Genomic DNA, 19,961 nt, shown 5'->3' with positions numbered 1-19,961 from the left:
GGAGCGGGGAAGACAACCTTTGGAGAGCAAACGGAGACATTTCCAACCTTTCCTATCATAGTTCTGAGAAGGGGGGTGGTAGCACAATCTTTTACACTTCACAGGAAGATATGTGAAAGGTAAAAAGCAGAATTTCCAGGACTGCCCCGTCTCAGCTTTAGGGTAGGTATGGTGCAGAATGCAAAATCCAAAGGATCGAGAAAACACTTTATCTTCCGATCTCACTGCTGAGATCAGGAGATAAAGCTGTGGTAGCTGGTGGACCACTTCCTCAATCTTGCTGGGCTGCATCTGGCCCACAGGTTAGTCACCCCTTTTATGTAATTTATATCTCGATCTCCCTGACATCAAGTGATACAAGATAGGATAGAAATATTTGAATAAATAATGCATGCACCCACTACCTTGCCCACAGCTATAGATGTAAAGCAGCTGTTTCAGAAAAAGAGAGTCCAAGTGGTGTAGTTCCAGATGCTCCTTCTTGCAGCTTGATTTCCTCTGGGTTTGCAGTCCCATTGTGAACAAAAATAGAGTTTTCTGAGCGCTAAAAGCAAGAAACAAGCACCTTCCATCTTGTGTCCACTCCCTTGTTCCTTGCATGCTGCTTCTGTTAAGACCTTATCAGTTCCAGTTCCCTACATCAGAGAGACCCACCATTCCAGGAAGACAATCAGATGAATGACAGCTGAACGTCAGGGTTTGCCAAACCATTTGTCTCTAGTTGAATTTTTTATCCTGTTTACAATAAGCCAAGGTTTTCTGCATCCTGGAAATCTCTCTCTCTCTCTCTCTCTCTCTCTCTCTCTCTCTCTCTCTCTCACACACACACACACACACACACACACACACACGTCTAAACTTGTGTACAATGCAGATACCACAATTCCTTTTATTTTAAATAGTCTCTAGGGACATCATTTTAATAATATTAACTCCTGTTATTATGGGATGCACCTTAGTTAATATAGAAGAGATAACAGTTTGCTACCCTATCATTCATTAAATTTTCAGAAACTGAAACAAAACAGTAGGAACGGTACCAGTCAAAGTAGCAACCCCCCTTTTGGCTTTTAAGTTGCAGTGCCTTTCTAGCAATAAAACGACAGTCTTCTCAGATTGCAGTAGCAACTTTATAGAAGGCGAGCAACCCAGCCAGCCATAACCTGAGATATATATGCTCTCCTAGGAGCCTGTACATACCATCTTGAGAATTACCATCATTGGGATTAGCTCACCTGCTGCTGCACAAGTACAATTTTCTCTGTGTGAGGAATGACATAAAGTTGGATAAACATCCAAACTGACCAGATGGCAGCTGCACAGATGCCAAATGGCTGATGCCCTTTTGTACTATGCTTTGGCAGCTGCCCAAAGCACCTGTCCTGATCAACAGCTGTCTTCTACACAGTCTCCAGGAGCAAAGTCCTCTTCTGCCCAGGTGAAAGAGCGTTCAGAGGAACAGAATCTTCACCATGCTTCCACAATGGTGTCCAATAGTAACAGAATGTTGGCAACTTCCATGCAGTCTCTGTATAGAATGAATGCAGATAATCAGGGCATAAGTGATTATACCTAGTCTTTCTTCATTTTATTATGTTAGACTTTGGAAAAAATGTATCAATATTCTAAAGGAACAGTGCAAATATTTAAAATCAGTTAATTCCCCAGGGTTTAACTGTGACTTTCCAGTGTTCTTAAAACATACTGTGTGAAATGATGTGAAGTGTAGGTGGGTTCCTATGAAGCAAGACACAGTGATAACAGCAATAACTTTTACTGAACTAAAAGAACTGGACAACTAGGGCAAAGCAGCTGCTTATGTACTTTTCTGAAGGCCTGGGCCACTCCCACTCTCAACGTGTCTAAACTCCCAAGCTTCAAATCATAAAGAGTTTAAGGGCCAATGGCTATAGCCCAAATCCTGAAACATTCTGTGATTAGATATGTATTGCGCTAAGAATCCTTAGTTCAGACTCAAGCTCAGGCAAACACAGGCTACTGAATACATAAGACAATGATTCCTAAACTAAACAAAACACTTGGCAATTAAGATACCACTGCTGCCCAATTTAGTCTGAATTGTGCCTTAAAACTATTACCTTTGGAGTTTGAGATAAATAAGGGATTTCCTTAAAATAGTTTCCATGCGGAATAATTGTTGGTGTAATTTGCAAAAATAGGTGAAATTGCAGGAAGGGATGCTGACAAGATTTGTTCATTAATTGAATTTATATCCCACTTTTCCTCAAAGGAGCCCAAGGTGGTGAACATAATTCTCCTCCTGCTTCCCTATTTTATGCTCATAACCACATTGTGAGGTAGTTTCGGCTGAGAGTGACTATGCTTTCAGATTTGGGTTTCAGTCTGGAGGCTGAGAATTTGCCTAGGAAAAGGTCTGCTGCTTCTCTTCCTGTTGCCAACTGTCTGTATATGGTACTCACTGCCTACTGTTATTGCTGAATTATGCCATGCCACTCCCATTAGGACTGCATCATTCATTGTACATGTGTGCTCAAGCTCCCATATGGAAAAGTCTGTTGGTGGGGAAAATACAAATTATGGTGCAAACATGGCAATAGTGGCACAGGAATGTAACAACAGCCCTCCTGGGTCAAGCCATTGGCCCATCTAGTTCAGTATCTTGTTCCCTCAGGAGTCTGATGTCTGATGCTGATGGGATAACCCACAAGCAAGGCATGAGCACAACAGCACTTGGTCCGCCTGAGATTACCCACACCTGGTATTCAGAGGCCTAATGCCTACGCCAGTGAGGTAGAACATAGCCATCCTTGTCCTCCATGAATTTGTATTTTAAAATTGCCCTTCAATTTTATGAAATTTAAATTTGATTTTTTATTTATTAAATTTGTCTTTTTAAGTGATCCAAGTTGGTGGCCATCACTGACTCCCACTGAAGTAAATTTCATAGTTTACTATGCATTAGGATGGATTGCAGGGGATAGATAACAGTGATTCTTGAACTGTGCATTAAATGGTAAACGGGGAAGCTTAGTGGTTTTTAGACAATGGTGCGGTGGTGGCTGGTTTCAAGTTCAAGAGACAATAGAAGTCATTCCAGAAAACACATTCAAACATTTACAGTACAGTAACGCGGGTGGCACTGTGTCAGAGCCTAGGGCTTGCCGATCAGAAGGTTGTGATTCGAGTCCCCGTGATGGGCTGAGCTCCTGCCAACCTAGCAGTTCAAAAGCACATCAAAGTGCAAGCAGATAAATAGGAATCGCTACGGTGGGAAGGTAAACAGCGTTTCATTGCAATGCTCTGGTTTGCCAGAAGCGGCTTTTTTTCATGCTGGCCACATGACCCGGAAGCTGTACGCCGACTCCCTCGGCCACTAAAGTGAGATGAGCGCCGCAACCCCAGTCGTCCACGACTGCACCTAATGGTCAGGGGTCCCTTTACCTTTACAAAGAATAAAGTAAGCATGCAAAACTATATACAAAATCAAACTGAGCCATTTTCAAGTTACAATGGTCTTAACTTGTGCATTTCTCTTCACCACTCAACCTTCTACTTTGAAGTTATGGTATGGAATGGTATTAACTGATCAAGCACCTAAGATATTTAATGTAGTGAAGTGATCTCATAGTATACTGGACCTTATTGTGACACTAAGCCCAGCAGTGTATCCAAAACTCATGAATGGGATTAAGAGCCTAATTTAAATGGATAAGCAGATGCATAGGTGAGAAGGCAAAGGGTTTGTATTTTTGTTTTGACAGTGAGAACCAAACAGATATTTTATATTTTACATATAAAATTGGATTCACAAACAAGCTGTTTGTGTAACTTTGAGAACTCTTGTAGTGATGTGATTGTTATGCAGAAGATGCCTGACATGATTTCACAGTAGCTCCTGCTTGCCCTTCAACCTCCTTGCCTCCACATCTTTTCGCTTATGAAAATGCATTTGCAGATGCATTGTAGTCTCCAAACAGCTCTGCTACACTTGAATTTAACAGGCTTCTTTGACCCCACATGCTCCCTGCACCAGAATCATGATTTATTTTATATGTCCTTTTGGAGAAGGGCTATTTGAGAGGGATTTTCTTTTGTTCACTTTTGTGTTCAGTAATATTTAAAAATAAATCCACAGTGGAAATAGTTTAGCAAGGCTGTGTGGGTTCTGGATAAGGAAACTGAAGTGAGAAGCCAGTAAAATATATATTAAAAAACAAACCAACCATTTTCCCATAATTGTTTTTGCTATTTTAAAAATTGTTTAAATCAAGTTGTCCCAACATTCTGAGTTGGGATGATAGACTTTCATTCCGGCTGAGCTGGGCTTGGGGCTTATGCCAGTGTAGCTTGGGGATCCATTGGATCCTGGCAGATCTTGGGATTGAATTACCCCCTCTGTGGGTACAGGATTGCAGCCTGAATAATAATAATAATAATAATAATAATAATAATAATAATAGTTTTTAGGTTTCCCCAGCTACTCTGGGCAGCTGCCAACAGAGGACTAAAAACAGAATAAAACATCAAACATTAAAAACTTCCCTAAACAGCGATGCCTTCAGATGTCTTTTAAAAGTTGGATAGTTGGATAGTTGTTTATTTCCTTGACATCTGATGGGAGGGCGTTCCACAGGGCGGGCGCCACTACCAAGAAGGCCCTCTGCTTGGTTCCCTGTAACCTCACATCTTGCAGTGTGGGAACCACCAGAAGGCCCTCAGTGCTGTACCTCAGTGAATATCCTCCTCCTGTTGTTCTCTTGAATGAGGAACAATACTTCTATAAGGCTCCACAGCATCAGGGTGGACTGATGTCAGATTAATTTGATTATGTATTTAAAATTCAGTCTAAGTTCACAGCATGTTGGTTGGCATACACAAAAATATTCAGGAATTTGTTTTTCAGTGAAGCGAAATTGCTATAATGTTAATTAACCATCTGTTATGCATATCCTTAATGTATCACACAAAATCTAAACTTATTTTACTGTCCTGTAATCTGAATGGATTTTATAATCAGGATGAAGAGTGAGAAGTTATCCAATTTCTAACACAATAGCAGCCAGAAAATGTATGCCTGAAAGTATGTCATTTTAAAATGGATTCTGAAAAATTATTTAGGCATTATTCCTCTAAGCAAGGAGTAGCAATTATTTTAGGTGCACATACAATACATACAGCTGTTAAGAGGGCAGTCACCTGAGCTCTAACAATGCATTGGTGAACTGATGCCCCTGCCTTTGAAGAGGCAAAATTTCCATATGGGAGGGAAACAGTGAAGCAGTCTGGTCTGGAATGTGATGGGTACCTTTTCCAGGAAAGTGGCTGGCAACATGTGGGCATGATGGGGTGTCTTTTAGTCTTTTTGTCAGATGAGCAGGAGCTGCAGTAGGGTACGCGGACCACATTCTCTCTCCTAAAGATGGACAGCATCAATATGAAGTACACGCTACAGTCAGTCTTCTGGCAGGCAGCATCAGTATTAGGCAGAGGTGATGTCAAATGGGAATGTGCTGCCCCACATTTCCACCATGTGCCAGAATGCCCTCCCTCGTGGAACTTGACAAGAGGGGTGGCCAAAAGAAGGTTTTGCCATTACCTTTTCGCTCAAGGGGAAAGAAAGATGAATAGCAACTCTATGTGCTGAAAGTGACGGGACAGGCAGGGTGCCTCCTCTTGTGCTTATTCACACTGCCTGATGGGTGGGCCGGCTCGGGCATTAGATCACAATGGAGAAACTCTCCTTTTCAGCCTCACTCCTTCAGGCAAGTGGCATCAGAAGGTGGTCACAATGGCCAGCACTCATCTTCAGGCAGGTGGCATCATAAGTTCACCAGAATGGCCAACTTGTCTCCTTCAGGCAGAGAGACCCTTAGTGTTGCTGATAATATCAGAAGAGAGCTTTGCTCTTCCATTATGCTGTAGTAGTTGGCCATTGTGACCTCCTCCTGATGCCACCTACCGGAAGGAGAGAGACTGGCAACTGTGTTGATACCACAGTGCAGGGTAACAACCTACCTGAAAAAGACAGGTTGGCCATTATAGCTCTATTTAGCCATTGCTATTTATTGTAACACACCCACTTTCTTTGTGGCAGTTTATGAAGCTGATATCTATTGCTTTACCTACTGCCACTGGGAACGCGGGTGGCGCTGTGGGTTAAACCACAGAGCCTAGGGCTTGCCGATCAGAAGATTGGCGGTTCGAATCCCCGCAATGGGGTGAGCTCCTGTTGCTCAGTCCCTGCTCCTGCTAACCCAGCAGTTCGAAAGCACATCAAAAGTGCTAGTAGATAAATAGGTACCACTTCGGCGGGAAGGTAAATGGCATTTCCGTGCACTGCTCTGGTTCGCCAGAAGCGGCTTAGTCATGCTGGCCACATGACCCGGAAGCTCTACGCCAGCTCCCTTGGCCAATAAAGAAAGATGAGCGCTGCAACCCCAGAGTCGGCCACGACTGGACCTAATGGTCAGGGGTCCCTTTACCTTTACTGCCACCTACCCCAATATGTGAGAGATCCACACAAGTGCAACACCCCAAGTTAAGTGAAGAACGATCTGTTTCCCTTCGCTTTCCTGTGGAATATACCCCCACTTCACCTATTATAATAGAGTGGTACCTCTGGTTACAAACTTAATTCGTTTTGGAGGTCCGTTCTTAACCTGAAACCTTTCTTAACCTGAGGTACCACTTTAGCTAATGGGGCCTTCTGCTGCTGCTGCCACATGATTTCTGTTCTCATCCTGAGGCAAAGTTCTTAACCCGAGGTACTACTTCTGGGTTAGCGGTGTCTGTAACCCAAAGTGTTTGTAACCTGAGGTGTTTGTAACCCGAGGTACCACTGTACTTACTTGTTGATGTGTGTCACACCAGAATCCATGGCTTTTGCTTTAAACAGTGGCACTACCTGGTATCATTTAGTAATGCAAAACATGTCATTGATTGGGAGCACAGCAAACGTGATTGAGTAGTACAGCAGATGCTTTCGATGCAGAAAGTCCCAGTTTTAGGTCCTGGCATCTCCAGGCGGAACTGGGGAAAGTCTCCTGTCTCAAATGCTGGAGAGCTACAATCAATCAGCGAAGATAATATTGCACAAGATGGACAAGTGGTCTGAGACAGTATCAGGAGGCTATTTCTATGTGACTTAAGTTTCTCTGGCCGTAAGCAAACAGCAAACTGCTGTAGAGGCAGGGACACTAGCAACACAATATTATTACATCATGCATTTTTCATTATTAAAATGCAGCAAGGAAAAGAGGAGGAGGAGCCTTTCAAGCCTGTAAAGTAAGATAGAGAACTGCATTTCTGGTTTGAATTTTAAAATTTAGTTGAATGCAGCCATGAGTCAGCTTTGGTTTCTGTTTCAGCTGAATACTTTTAAATATTGTTCCCCTTAAATATGAAAAGTCCTTAGCCATCAGAGAATATTCCCACAGAGATCCATGCCTACAGGCTGATTATTCTGTATGATTTATGAGCAGCATGGCTCTGTGCTACTAAGGAAGATAGAATGAATGACCTAGAGAAACTTGCTTCTAAATATGTCCTCTGTTAAGATTTGGAATGTTTCACTACCTTGTAGTGCCAGGAAAGATCAAGAACCCTATAAAGGTCCCCCAATGTATGGGGTAATCAATATTTTCTCATGCAGTTGGATGGAATTCTAAAACTGAAGGGAGGCTATATTCACTTCTCCACGATCTGTAAGGTTTAAAATAATTTATCCAATGTAACTAGAATTTAGTCACAGTTCAGTCTAAACGTGTTTTCTGTTTCAATCCACATAAGCTGTCCTCTCATTCTGAAAATGACAAGCACAGTAGGAAAAGGGTTGTTTTCAGTTGTGCTATTCTTACACATTTCTTTTTGTTCTCTTTAGTTTTTAAAAAATGTTCCTTGTGGTGACCAAGTGAATGGTTATATAAATCTGTAAATACATTTTTCTAAGCATGTCAGATTAGTTTAGGAATATAAATCTACAGATATAGATAACCACAGATTAGCAGATTTCTATTCCAATACCAGAGCAGTTTCTCCTCTTCTCAAGCATTTATTCAGAGCTCCTTTTGGCAAGGCAGATGGCATAATCATTGACAGCTGGAAAGAGGCTGGCCATCATTAAAACGAACACTAAATACACGCTTCTAGACAATTCCTGGAAATTAAAGCATGTAAGTAGAAGAAAGAATAGAACATGGGCATTGAAAATGACTAAACAGTTTATCCGTATTTCATGCCTTTGGGAGAGAAACTGATTTTTTTTTTCTTTATAGAAGTGATATGCTTAAAGTGCATCTGAATTCAGGTAATCCTGCTTGTCAGTTACTGCAGAGATTGTGGATCTAATCTAGTCACTGCTGCACCCAGGCCTGGTGTCAGCACTTGGGTATGCTTGGGAAACAACTGGGGTCCAGGTGCCGCGTAGGGCTCTTGGGGGATGATGCTTTGCCTGCTGAAAACTCACCACCAGTCTCCACCTCCTCTGGGTGGTGGCAGAGGTGCTGTGATTGTCTGAAAAATACCCATATGGTTGTGATATTGTATGCCCCACAATGCAAGGAATGCCCACTGTCAGGCATTGCATTATGGGGCATGGCAGCTGCTTGAATCCTTTCCAGCAATTACAGTGCCACTGTTTCTAGCTAATCCTGCTAGTCCCGAGGAGGAGGAAGTGGTTGGCAGCAGCTCTAGGAATACCACTACAGACAGTGGGCCCAAATGACAGCAAGGGGTGGTCTGTGCTGGCAGGTAACCCACAGAAAGTAGTAAGCAGAGGGCCCATCCAAGCCTGAGGCCGCACAGGAGTATTCAGCTAATCATCCCCTTGTCTATTCTAGAAGGATTGTATGATGAGCCTTTCACATTGAAGGGATGGGGAGCACACCACAAAACACATCCACCCACCCACCCCAAAATAAAATACCTGGTACTTTATCCTCCATTTGTATTAAGCTGTCAATATACATGTATTTGTACTATATAATATGTATACAAACAGGTTAATAATGAGTTATCCTGGGTAAGATGGTGGAGTCAAAACAAATGGCCCAAACTACACAATACAGTAATATATGAACATATTTAAATGAAGAATATGCTTGGATCACAGTGAGTATGACAATATCAGTAATTTTAAATTGTTGTGATACCAAAGAGTAGTACCCACTTTTGCAACTGATACATTCCCCAGTATCAATCCACAACACTTGCCTTTCATCAGGGATATTTCTGCCCCACTGTGATGATTTGCCCTGAGGACATCTCTTTACTTCCTTCTATATAGGTAAATAAAGGTAAAGGTGAAGGGACAACTCTGGGGTTGCACGCTCATCTTGCTTTACTGGCCGAGGGAGCCGGCGTTTGTCTGCAGACAGCTTCTGGGTCATGTGGCCAGCATGACAAAGCCGCTTCTGGCAAACCAGAGCAGCGCACGGAAACACCGTTTACCATCCCGCCGGAGCGGTACCTATTTATCGAATTGCACTTTGGTGTGCTTTTGAACTGCTAGGTTGGCAGGAGCAGGGACTGAGTAATGGGAGCTCACCCAGTTGTGGGATTCAAACCGCCAACCTTCTGATCAGCAAGCCCTAGGCTCTGTGGTTTAGACCACAGCGCCACCTGCATCCCTTATATAGGTAAATAGGTAAAGGGACCCTTGACCATTAGGTCCAATTGTGACTGACTCTGGGGTTGGGGCGCTCATCTCGCTTTATTGGCCGAGGGAGATGGCGTACAGCTTCCGGGTCATGTGGCCAGCGTGACTAAGCCACTTCTGGTGAACCAGAGCAGCGCACGGAAACGCCGTATACCTTCCCGCCGGAGCGGTACCTATTTATCTACTTGCACTTTGATGTGCTTTTGAACTGCTAGGTTGGCAGGAGCAGGGACCGAGCAACGGGAGCTCACCTCGTCGCGGGGATTCGAACCGCTGACTTTCTGATCGGCAAGTCCTAGGCTCTGTGGTTTAACCCTCAGCGCTATCCACGTCCCACTATATAGGTAAATAGTTGCTATTAATTCCTTTGGTGAAGAGGAAAGTGCTACTAAAAGGGTGAAGAGGCCTGTCCCACTAAAAGGGACCCTGGGTGTCTGGGTGTGACGTGTTTATTTATTACAATCGGTGCACAGAACACACAGTGGCGCAGTTTTGACTTTTCTAAGTATCCAGTGCAGGACCAGCCAATCCTTGGACAAATACATAGCCCAAAGATGCAGGCATCAGATCTCAGCTGTTGTTTCAAAATGACATCTTATTCAGAGCAGTCATTTGTTAATGTCCATTTGCATCCACAAAAGAAGGACACCCTCTGACAAAGGCAGATGTTTTGCAAATCAAATTATCTTACCTTGCAGGCAAAGATGACTCAGTTGCCAGAGGCAGAGAAAGAAAAGATAGCTGAGCAAGTGGCTGACTTTAAGAAAGTCAAGAGTAAACTTGATGCAGAGATTGAAATATGGGATGATACCAGCAATGACATCATCGTTCTGGCTAAACGGATGTGTGTGATTATGATGGAGATGACAGACTTCACAAGGTAATTATGCAGGATTTAAAATACATACATACATGCATACATAGAGCTAGAAGCAATTGTCACGTTCAGAGTGGAAAACACAAAAGAGTTTATAATGACAGATGACAAGTGAGTGTCACAACTAATAAAACTGAAAATTGAAGTATTCAGTGTGAAATACTGAAATGCCAAGCCGTTTAAACCATCATACTGTGCTTGCCTTAGGGGAGAAAAAGTGATGTTTATCTTTGTCCTTTTTGTTTTCCTTTGATTTTACTTGAGGTTATTTTCTCTCGTTGATCCTTTTAGCACTGTTAAACAGTAAAGTGACCTAATGGGATTGAAGTCCTGTGGTTATGAAATTACTCAGATAAAAACAGGAAAGCTCTTGAATGTGTACAGCATTTGTTCTTCATTGTGAACTTTGGGCCTATCTGTGCTAGAAATTTACATGGTTTTACTACTTTAAATGTCACAGCTTCATCAAAGAATCATGGATATGATGATATGGAGAGGGAGTAGATCCAGGGATCCCTCCTAGATAACAATTCCCAGTGTTCTCTGGGAATGTTATAGGAATTTAAATTGGTGGTGTAATGCAGTTGTGTTTCTGTACTTATGTCTGAAATACTGGAATTTTCCATAATGCTATCAGGGTTGGGTCTACTGGTCAGAGTGCATCCAGTATCTGTTTTAGCAAACTACACCTTTGCAGGCATTTTATTACCATTTAATCAACTTTTGGATAAAAAAGATTAGTTAAAGACCTAAAGAAAACTAAAAAAGTAATATACAGTATTGTGAAACATTATGTTTGGCTAGGCTGATAAACATACATGTTGGCAGAAATGTTGTAGATATGGCTTTTATGGAAATAAATGGGAGCTCTTCCATATATATAAGGGCTTTCATGACCCCCTTCCTAATGCAGCCTCCTGTGTCACTCAAACGAGACTATTCTCAAAAGCAGGGGGACCACTGTGCCAAGAGAATTTCCAAACAAACAAGATTTTTAAGATGTTACGGTCTGTTCTGCTTTGTTTGAAAAGTGGTATCCTTGTTGTGGTATAACATCTCAGTTCTTCTATCGTGCAAACTTAAAATAAGCTCTTGTTTAAAACAAACAAAATCCCACCCTTATCTGCCATTATATTTTGAAATTTGCACTTTAAAACAATAGTAACAGGATGCTTCCTCAAAAATCCTTTCGCACAGGAAGGCTTTGAATCTCCCTACTACTGGTTCTGATACCTGTAACTGTAACTAAGGCAGACTTAGAAATGAAATGGAGTGCAGTTCACAGCCACTGTTCATTTTACTAAGCAAACACTGACTTTCATTGGCCTTTCATAAAAAAGGTAAAGGACCCCGACCATTAAGTCTGGTCATGAACAACTCTGGGGTTGCGGCGCTCACCTCGGTTTACTGGCCGAGGGAGCTGACGTTTGTCCGCTGACAGTTTTTCCGGGTCATGTGGCCAGCATGACTAAGCCACTTCTGGCGAAACTAGAGCAGTGCACGGAAACACCATTTACCTTCCCGCCGGAGCGGTACCTATTTGTCTAATTGCACTTTGATGTGATTTTGAACTGCTAAGTGGGCAGGAGCAGGGACCAAGCAATGGGAGCTCACCCAGTTGTGGGATTTGAACCGCGACCTTCCGATCGGCAGGCCCTAGGCTCAGTGATTTAGATCACAGTGCCACCCACGTCCCTCCTTGCCTCGCATACATAGGATTAAACAAATGCCTTGCAAAAACTTTTACTACCTGCTCTCTCTGATCCATATTAACAGGTCCTTACAACAAGGACTCCCAATCAAGTACTCCCAATCAATGGAGAAATATGTAAATATAATCTTTTAGTTGGACATAAGAGGTCAGATCCAGCTAAACTGGTTAAAAAGTTCCATTGATGTCAATGAGAATTGTGCAATTAACTTAGTAATATACTGTTCATTTAAATTGTGAATTTACAATCAAGACTTTCATAAGTAAGCTGGACCAAGAAAATAAAAGCTTGTTCACTTTATTCTGCATAAGCCATATGGATTATTCTCAGGAAAATAAACAGAAGCATATTTGTTAAAAGTGTACAATCATGTCAATGGTGAAGGCAGATGGTAGAGTAGTGTTGGGGGCTGCAGTCCTGAAGAGTGGAATTCCAAAAGCAGCAGGTATGAAATGGAGCAAGAAGAGAATTTCCTAGTGGAGGTACCATCTGGATCACACAGGATTGAGAAAATGCATTAGTTTAATGCACACTTTGTATACTTGGATAATTTTTTTTTTAGAGCTATAAACCAAAACAAAGAAGTCACAGTCTTCCCCCGTGGAGCTATAACCTGCATGGCTATTGGGGAATTTAAAAATATAGTTGAAACAAGCCTTTATACTGTTGTACACCACCCCAATCTGAGTGCTGCAAGTATTCAGAGGGGACTTAAATTACCCTGATTATCTGTTGGGACACACACTCGGCAAGAATGTAAGGTCCAACAAATTCCTCAATTGCCTTCCTCATTTCGCAGAATGTGGAAGAAGCAACAAGGGGGTAATCTTTCTTGGACCTGGTCCTCACCTACAAGGAGAAACTAATCTATAAAGTGGAAGTACAGGGAATTTTGGGAGGAAGAGATCACGTCCTCTTGGGATTTCATTATACACAGGCACGGTAAAATTAAGTACAGTCGCGCCTGCACTCTAGACTTTAAGAAGACTGATTTCAGAAATGAAACTTACCAGAACTACTGGGTGAGGTCCCTTTGTCAGAAATAACCAAAGAGAAGGGAGTCTGAGATGGACGGGAGTTTATTAAAGGTGAAATACTGAATGCACAAATGCAGACAATTCTAACAAGAAAGAAAGAAGAGTGAGAGGCACCTAAGAAAAACGGTGTGCCTGCATAAGGAGCATATAGATGAGCTGAGAAGAAAGAAGGGAATGTGTAAGAAATGGAACAAAGTAGAAATCACGAAGTAGCCTACAGTTGTAGGAAGGTCAGGCAGGCCAAAGCTCAGAATGTACCCTGGCTTGCAGGGTCTTGGACTAGATGACTCTCAGGGTCTCTTCCAACTAATACAATTCTATGATTTTATTATTCTAATTGGCAAACTTATTCTGGAATTTCTTGTTGGACATCCTTTGCCTGTCCTTTTTACATTGCAGAGGAATTGCATTTGTTTTGCTGCACTACTATTTTATAAATATTTGCGAAGAGCTATCCCTCCCTCTTTCTTTATTATTAATGTTTCAAAAACAGTTCGTTCTCTGTTTCACCTTTGATTCTGTTCTAACCTATTCAGGTAGGTTCTCCTCTGGATAAAGTGAAATGGAAGAGATCTATATTGCATTCTGTTTGTTCTTCATATGTTTGAAGATGGGTCTAATTGTGGTATTAAATTAAACCCCTGGTTCTCCATTCTTGAAAGTATCCTAACCTCGTGTTAAATCTTTCATGAATTGAAACAGGTATTGTTGGTGAAACATCTGATGTCCAACCACAAACCTGCTAAGCTGGTATGGGGACACCCTAACCTAGTTTCCTACTTTCTATTTCTATTCATGATCTCAGTTTAACATGCATAATTGAAATAAATGTTATGTACAAAGCAAAGTAAACAAGTAAATAGAACAATGGCTTATTTGGTTTGCATAATGATAAACAGGATTAAGAATGTCAATTTGCTTAGGTTCACTTATGTAAATATACTGGTTTGACCTTAGCTTCCAAACAAAATTATGCCACTAGGGATTTCAGGTGTTGTCAGGAGATGTTTGATGTCCTACAGATGAATCAAGTACAAGAAAAGAGAGTAGCCAATTAACAATACAATCAGTGCCTACATTTCTCTCTCATTTCTTGTAGTTCTTTCATTTTTAATGCTAGGCAAGGCTATGTTTAACAGTACAAACCTATGCATGATTACAGTATGCCCAAGTGTTTTCAAAGTAGCTTACTTCCTAAATTTGCTTATCTTTTTAATATATTTACCTATTCCCATAACCAGTGCTTTTGCCTCTTTGGGAAATACATCAGTTCTACCTTAGCTGAGTATTAAACATAATTTCAAACAGAGCTGAGGGGAAAGGAAAGTGGGGAGGAAATTTAATCTAAAAATGCTCTCTACAACAGGGATGGGGAACCTGTGATTTTCTAGATTTTGCTGGTGCTGATGCGAGCTGGAAGACTACAGATTCGCCCTTGCTATTGTACATCATGGGTGAGATTATCCTGATAATGGACTGTTATCTTGATGAGCATTGTTGTTGTTTTTATAAGGCTGCTGGGGGATACAATAGGCAGATAGTTTCCCTCACTTGAGAGACGCTGGCTGAGTTATTTTGATAGTGTTAGTGGAGAACAGTGTTCCAACAACAGAAACCCATTCCTTCTTAATTTAGTGGCTCTAAAGTCTCTTTTTATTTGATTGAAGTCTTCTGCCTAGGTGGCCCTAGAGCAGCTGTCCATTACAACATTGTTCCTATAAAACAAAATGGGGAATGTGTGACCTTTTCACGAGGCAGTTGTTTGGTTGATTGTTTCTCACAGGGACAGAAAATGTTTTGTGTCTATCTTGCCTTTACATTTCATCATATTGAATGGTCCAGACATCATCTAAATGATTGCTGGCTATTTAAACTGGTCACTTACAACATCTGTGTTCTAATCCTAGTGGGAATAAACATTTTCATGTGTAAATAGAAGTAGAAATAATGAGTGGACAGGAACTGTTGGGCAATTTCCCCCCTCCTCCAACTATACCTAATACAAAAAACTGTGTTCTCTACATTGCTCCAGATCCCTGTGTCTGCTAGATTTAATGTGTATCAGTTTAATAGTAGTAGTACTACCTGACTTAAGAAATATAACTTCTGTATATCTTATCTTTTTGAACTACTGACCTGCAACAAAATGTTTGATTGCTGCTGTGGAATGCTGCTGTGTAGTAGGATTGTGGGTGGGTTTTTTTTTGGGGGGGGGGGTTACTTCTGTCATTCTTGGAATCCCCTTATGCACCAGTGGATAATTTTTGGCCCTCCAGATGTTTGCTGAATTACAACTCCCATTATTCCTTGCCACTGGCTAATGGGAGTTGCATTTTTGCACAATGTTTAGCAGTAGCTAAACACTGGAAATAGGGACGCGGGTGGCGTTGTGGGTTAAAGCCTCAGCGCCTAGGGCTTGCCGATTGAAAGGTCGGTGGTTCGAATCCCCGCGGCGGGATGCGCTCCCGTTGCTCGGTCCCAGCGCCTGCCAACCTAGCAGTTCGAAAGCACCCCCAGGTGCAAGTAGATAAATAGGGACCGCTTACTGGCGGGAAGGTAAACGGCGTTTCCGTGTGCTGCGCTGGCTCACCAGATGCAGTTTGTCACGCTGGCCACGTGACCCGGAAGTGTCTCCGGACAGCGCTGGCCCCTGGCCTCTTAAGTGAGATGGGCGCACAACCCCAGAGTCTGTCAAGACTGGCCCGTACGGGCAGGGGTACCTTTACCTTTACCTTTAAACACTGGAAATAGATGCAGTGAATTATAGTTGGGAGTTGACCCTATAGTATAACCATTTGGACAAAGTCTTCCACCACCTCATGACTTGTTAGATTTTTTTTCTCAAAAGATTTTAGATCTAAATTCTAACATTTATTTTATTTAAAAAGTAATGATTTAAAATTAAAAAGCACATATGAATTGAAGGAGACAATTGAATACGATGACATTGGTGTGTATATTCACTCTCTGGGGTCTGCCTTTCCCTGAAAAGGTCTGGATGATTGAAAATATATTTGAATTCCCAAAGAGAAGCATCAAATGCTTTTTGCAGTGCTCTGGCTCCATTGTGTCATATTGCAGCAGGATCCCTAGTGCCAGTGCATGGGGTCAGAGTTATTTGACAGGGCATCAGAGTAAGAGGTAGATATAACCAGCACTCTGTCCTACACAGAGATGTCAAGATGACCTTCCTTCCAAGGTTCTAAAGAGCATAGCAAGGGTGAACTTACTACTTTTTCAATGGGGTTTGCCATAAAGTCCCAGAACGTAACGGAGGAGTAAAGCTAAAGAGAATGAGGGTTTTGAATTAAAATGTACAGAGCCACAAAGAGTGGTTTCCACAGCTGGAGAGATAAGCAGTTGGTTAATTTTAAAAAGCAGCCAACCTCTTTGGCTATGGGAACTGCGGCATGATACAAGGCACAGGCTGTCCGCGCAAATCACTTCTTTGGATCTGTGCCCTGATAATTTATTAAGGACAGGGAGGCCATCTGTATGTAGTTCCACTAAATGAATTCTGGCATATTTTGTTTCAGATACAGTACATTTATTTTAAATTGATTTTTTTTGCATACCAAATAGCATCGTCTATTATTTATATTCTGAACCAAGCCTGCCTGCACAACTTGTTGTCATACACAAAGCTAAACACAGCCCACCAGATTGCTGCCTGCCAGAGAATCAGTAGGCCTTTGCCCCAAGGCAGAGATTGGGGGCAGGGGTGGAATTTATCAAGCACCTAGAATCCCACAATAATGCCTAAACTTGATGGGTCACAAGTAGTAAAGTTAACTTTTTAAAAAACCCATCTATACCCCACCTTTCTTCCAAGGAGTTCAAGGTAACGTACATGGTTCTCTGCCTCCTTATGACAAGATTAGGTGGGTGATCCTAGGTCACCCACACAGTGAGCTTCATGGTCAAGTGAAGATTTGAAACCCGTTATCCCAGCTCCTAGCCTACAATTCTAACTACTACACCACAATGCAGAAAAGAATATTGATCATTGAGCATAGGAAACCCCTCTAGCCGCTGGGATCTATGGACACAAACAGAACTAATGTATGATACCCTTTATCTATATTATTAAATTTTGTCATAGCAAATGATTAAATTAAAACAGTGCATTAACCTTCAAAAGAAACACATTTTCCTGATAGGTCAGAAGTAGTCATGTGCAAAAGATAAATGTAAAATATTTTGATAAGTGATTGTAATGTATAATGAAAGATATACGAAAGATGAGTTACTGAGGCATTAGCGACCTAGAAATGTGATTAGACATCCATATTAATAAACACCTGTCACTATTGCATAACAGATGTTCCAAGAACATATCAAATGCAAATTCACGCGACTCCTTCACTGTGCGGTTAATTACATTACCTATCCTGCAATTTATTTGTTTTTATTTTGTTCCATTTCAGTTGCTAACTGTGGATTTATGAACGAGGGAAGTATTTTAGGAAGTTTTGGAACTTGTTCTTGCAGGGGAGCTTAAACATAATTCTGACACTCAGCCAAATTGTGCTTTTTTGTTTGGGTTGCAAAAATCATCTGAGTTGCATAATCTTTTCCTGAATCTTCCAAGTCTTTGAGCTCAGTTCTAAACTGAACTTGCTCTTTCAGAACAGATTTATGCCTATATGCTGTAGTTGGTATCCACACCCTTGGAAATGAGTTTAGCTTATTTAGTCAACTTACCCAAAGTGAGTAAGTTGTTTAGTAAACAAGGAGAACTCAGGTTTGCAGGAAGTCTACATTGTTTTAACAACAAACCTATCTACCCAGAAACAAGTCCAACTGAGTTCAATGGGGTTTACTCCCAGGTAAGTGGGCAAAAGACTTTAGACTTCAAAAAAACTTTTAAGCGAGTTCCATGTATGGTTCTACTCAGGTTCAAGTTACATCACATGCAGTTAACATCTTACTGCCACCTTACTGGCTTGAACCAATGTACTGAACACCAGGGATTAAATATCTAAATTTAGGAGTTTGAAGGTGGTGTGAACTCCCTGGGATGCTTAAGATTCACCTAAACTTGCAGGTGGCACTTCTTAGAATCAGCTAGCTGTGCAAGTAGGCAATTTCTGCAATCCTTGTCCAACCCCACATTACCAGGAGAACATGAGAAGTGGGCTCAAGAAAGTTTGAGAACTTGAGATTAGAGGAAAGGACTGAATAATAATAATAATAATTTTGGTTATTTATTCCCCACCCATCTGGCTGGGTTTCCCCAGCTACTCTGGGCAGCTTACAGCACATTAAAAAATTGTGAAAGATCAGACATGGAAAATTTTTCGATACAGGGCTGCCTTCAGATGCAAGATCATAATAAAAGTATTTGGGGGACTGGAATACTATAACCAATTAAGATTCTCACTGCCATTGTGGCAGCTGCCTGAGAAAAAGCTGTGTGATGGGAGCTGTCCTGATCTCCTCCTATTATCTGTTGTGTCCTTCAACTAGGGTGGAGAGCTCTCATGGGGGTAAGGTGAGGGAGTCCTTTGATTTGTTCTAGAGGAGAAGGAGTAGATGTGGAAGTCCATCCCCCAAGACGGAAAGGAACTGTTTGTTAGCCATCTTGAAAATCTAAGTGGTGGAAAGGTGGGTTAATCTGTTAAATAACTAAAAGTCTTAATATATTTTACTTATAAATGAAATCAGCTGCCTTATGAACAGCAAAATTTATTTTTCTAATGCTTTTCTTGTTCCCCTTTATCTCCCATATATTAGTTATTTGTCCTGGTTTAGATTGTCTTTTCATTAGATATTGGTGTAGTTAAGTGGGAGGATGAAAATCTGGCCAATTTGGTACGTAGGTAAAAAACAAAACAAAACCCCAACCTCAGGTGCTTTCAGCCATGAAGGGTTACCAGGACCAACTGTGACTTTTCCTTTCCTAAAAAAACTCTAGTTTGATAATATGGCCTGGGAATCCATGGCCCTCGAGATGATGTGGGATCACAACATCACGGGGACCACATGTTCCCCATCCCTGTTTCAAAGTATAAAACTGACGATCCAGCAGGTGCTATTAGCACCAATGGCAATAATCACAGTGCAATCTTAGAATTAGTGTTGTTCCAAGGGTGCATTATTAGCAGAAACAATGATGGGCACCAGAGGGTAACTGCTGATTAAAGTGAAGCTGTAGCTTGCAAAACCTGCACTCCCCCCTCCCTAAAGCAAAAGGAAAGAGGAAAACTAGTGTTCTTGTTGGCTGTATACATTGGTTGTACATGATAGTTGTTTCTTATAATTAGATAAATAGGTAGGTAGGTAGGTAGGTAGGTAGAGTGTGCAGTATTGAAACTAGTGTAAGTTATTATTCAGCCCAAAGCTGTGCACCATTAAGGCCCCCAGATTTCAATCCGAGTGGTTTAAAGAGTAGAATTTAAATTATCTCATTAAAATATGTGGGACTTCAAAGTGCTGGGCTGACTTGTGCTCTTAGCTATTAAAAAGAAGGTAGAAAGTCACCTGTTGGATATTCTTTCAATACAGGAGTAGATGACTTACTTGATCATAGGGTGTTTTTGCTCTATTCTAGCAAAATTATGCTTCATAGGTATCTATCTTTACTGACATTATTTCACTGCTGATGTTATTTTAGCATTATTTGCAAAACACATCAACATACCATGTCAGGGTTTGTTTGTGCCTCTATGACACTAGAAGCTGATTCACATAATCTT

The 19,961-nt window shown here is 41.4% G+C and overlaps 1 protein-coding gene and 1 long non-coding RNA gene across 7 annotated transcripts in view; one reads left to right on the top strand and one right to left on the bottom strand.

Moving 5' to 3' along the window:
• The window catches only part of LOC310845410, a 722,498-nt gene that overhangs the window by 2,116 nt on the left and 700,421 nt on the right, over positions 1-19,961 (bottom strand). For 3 of the 4 annotated variants that reach the window (XR_014564670.1, XR_014564671.1, XR_014564672.1), the window contains 3 exons: positions 5,288-5,395; positions 1,236-1,528; positions 405-635 (listed from right to left, as the gene is read on the bottom strand). This is a non-coding gene — a long non-coding RNA (uncharacterized lncRNA). The remainder of the gene's footprint in view (positions 1-404; positions 636-1,235; positions 1,529-5,287; positions 5,396-19,961) is intronic. The other variant, XR_014564673.1, reaches the window with a different exon arrangement.
• The window catches only part of CTNNA3 (catenin alpha 3), a 540,285-nt gene that overhangs the window by 487,939 nt on the left and 32,385 nt on the right, over positions 1-19,961 (top strand). For all 3 annotated transcript variants that reach the window (XR_014564644.1, XM_083740309.1, XM_083740310.1), the window contains one exon: positions 10,336-10,517. Coding sequence is in view for 2 of the 3 variants with exons in the window: in XM_083740309.1 (XP_083596435.1) it covers positions 10,336-10,517 (182 nt within the window). In the remaining variant the exon portion in view is untranslated. The remainder of the gene's footprint in view (positions 1-10,335; positions 10,518-19,961) is intronic.

Source organism: Podarcis gaigeae (genome assembly GCF_964106915.1).
Source record: "Podarcis gaigeae genome assembly, chromosome: 5".
Classification (NCBI taxonomy): Eukaryota; Metazoa; Chordata; class Lepidosauria; order Squamata; family Lacertidae; genus Podarcis; species Podarcis gaigeae.
This window is presented reverse-complemented; position numbering and strand designations above follow the sequence as displayed.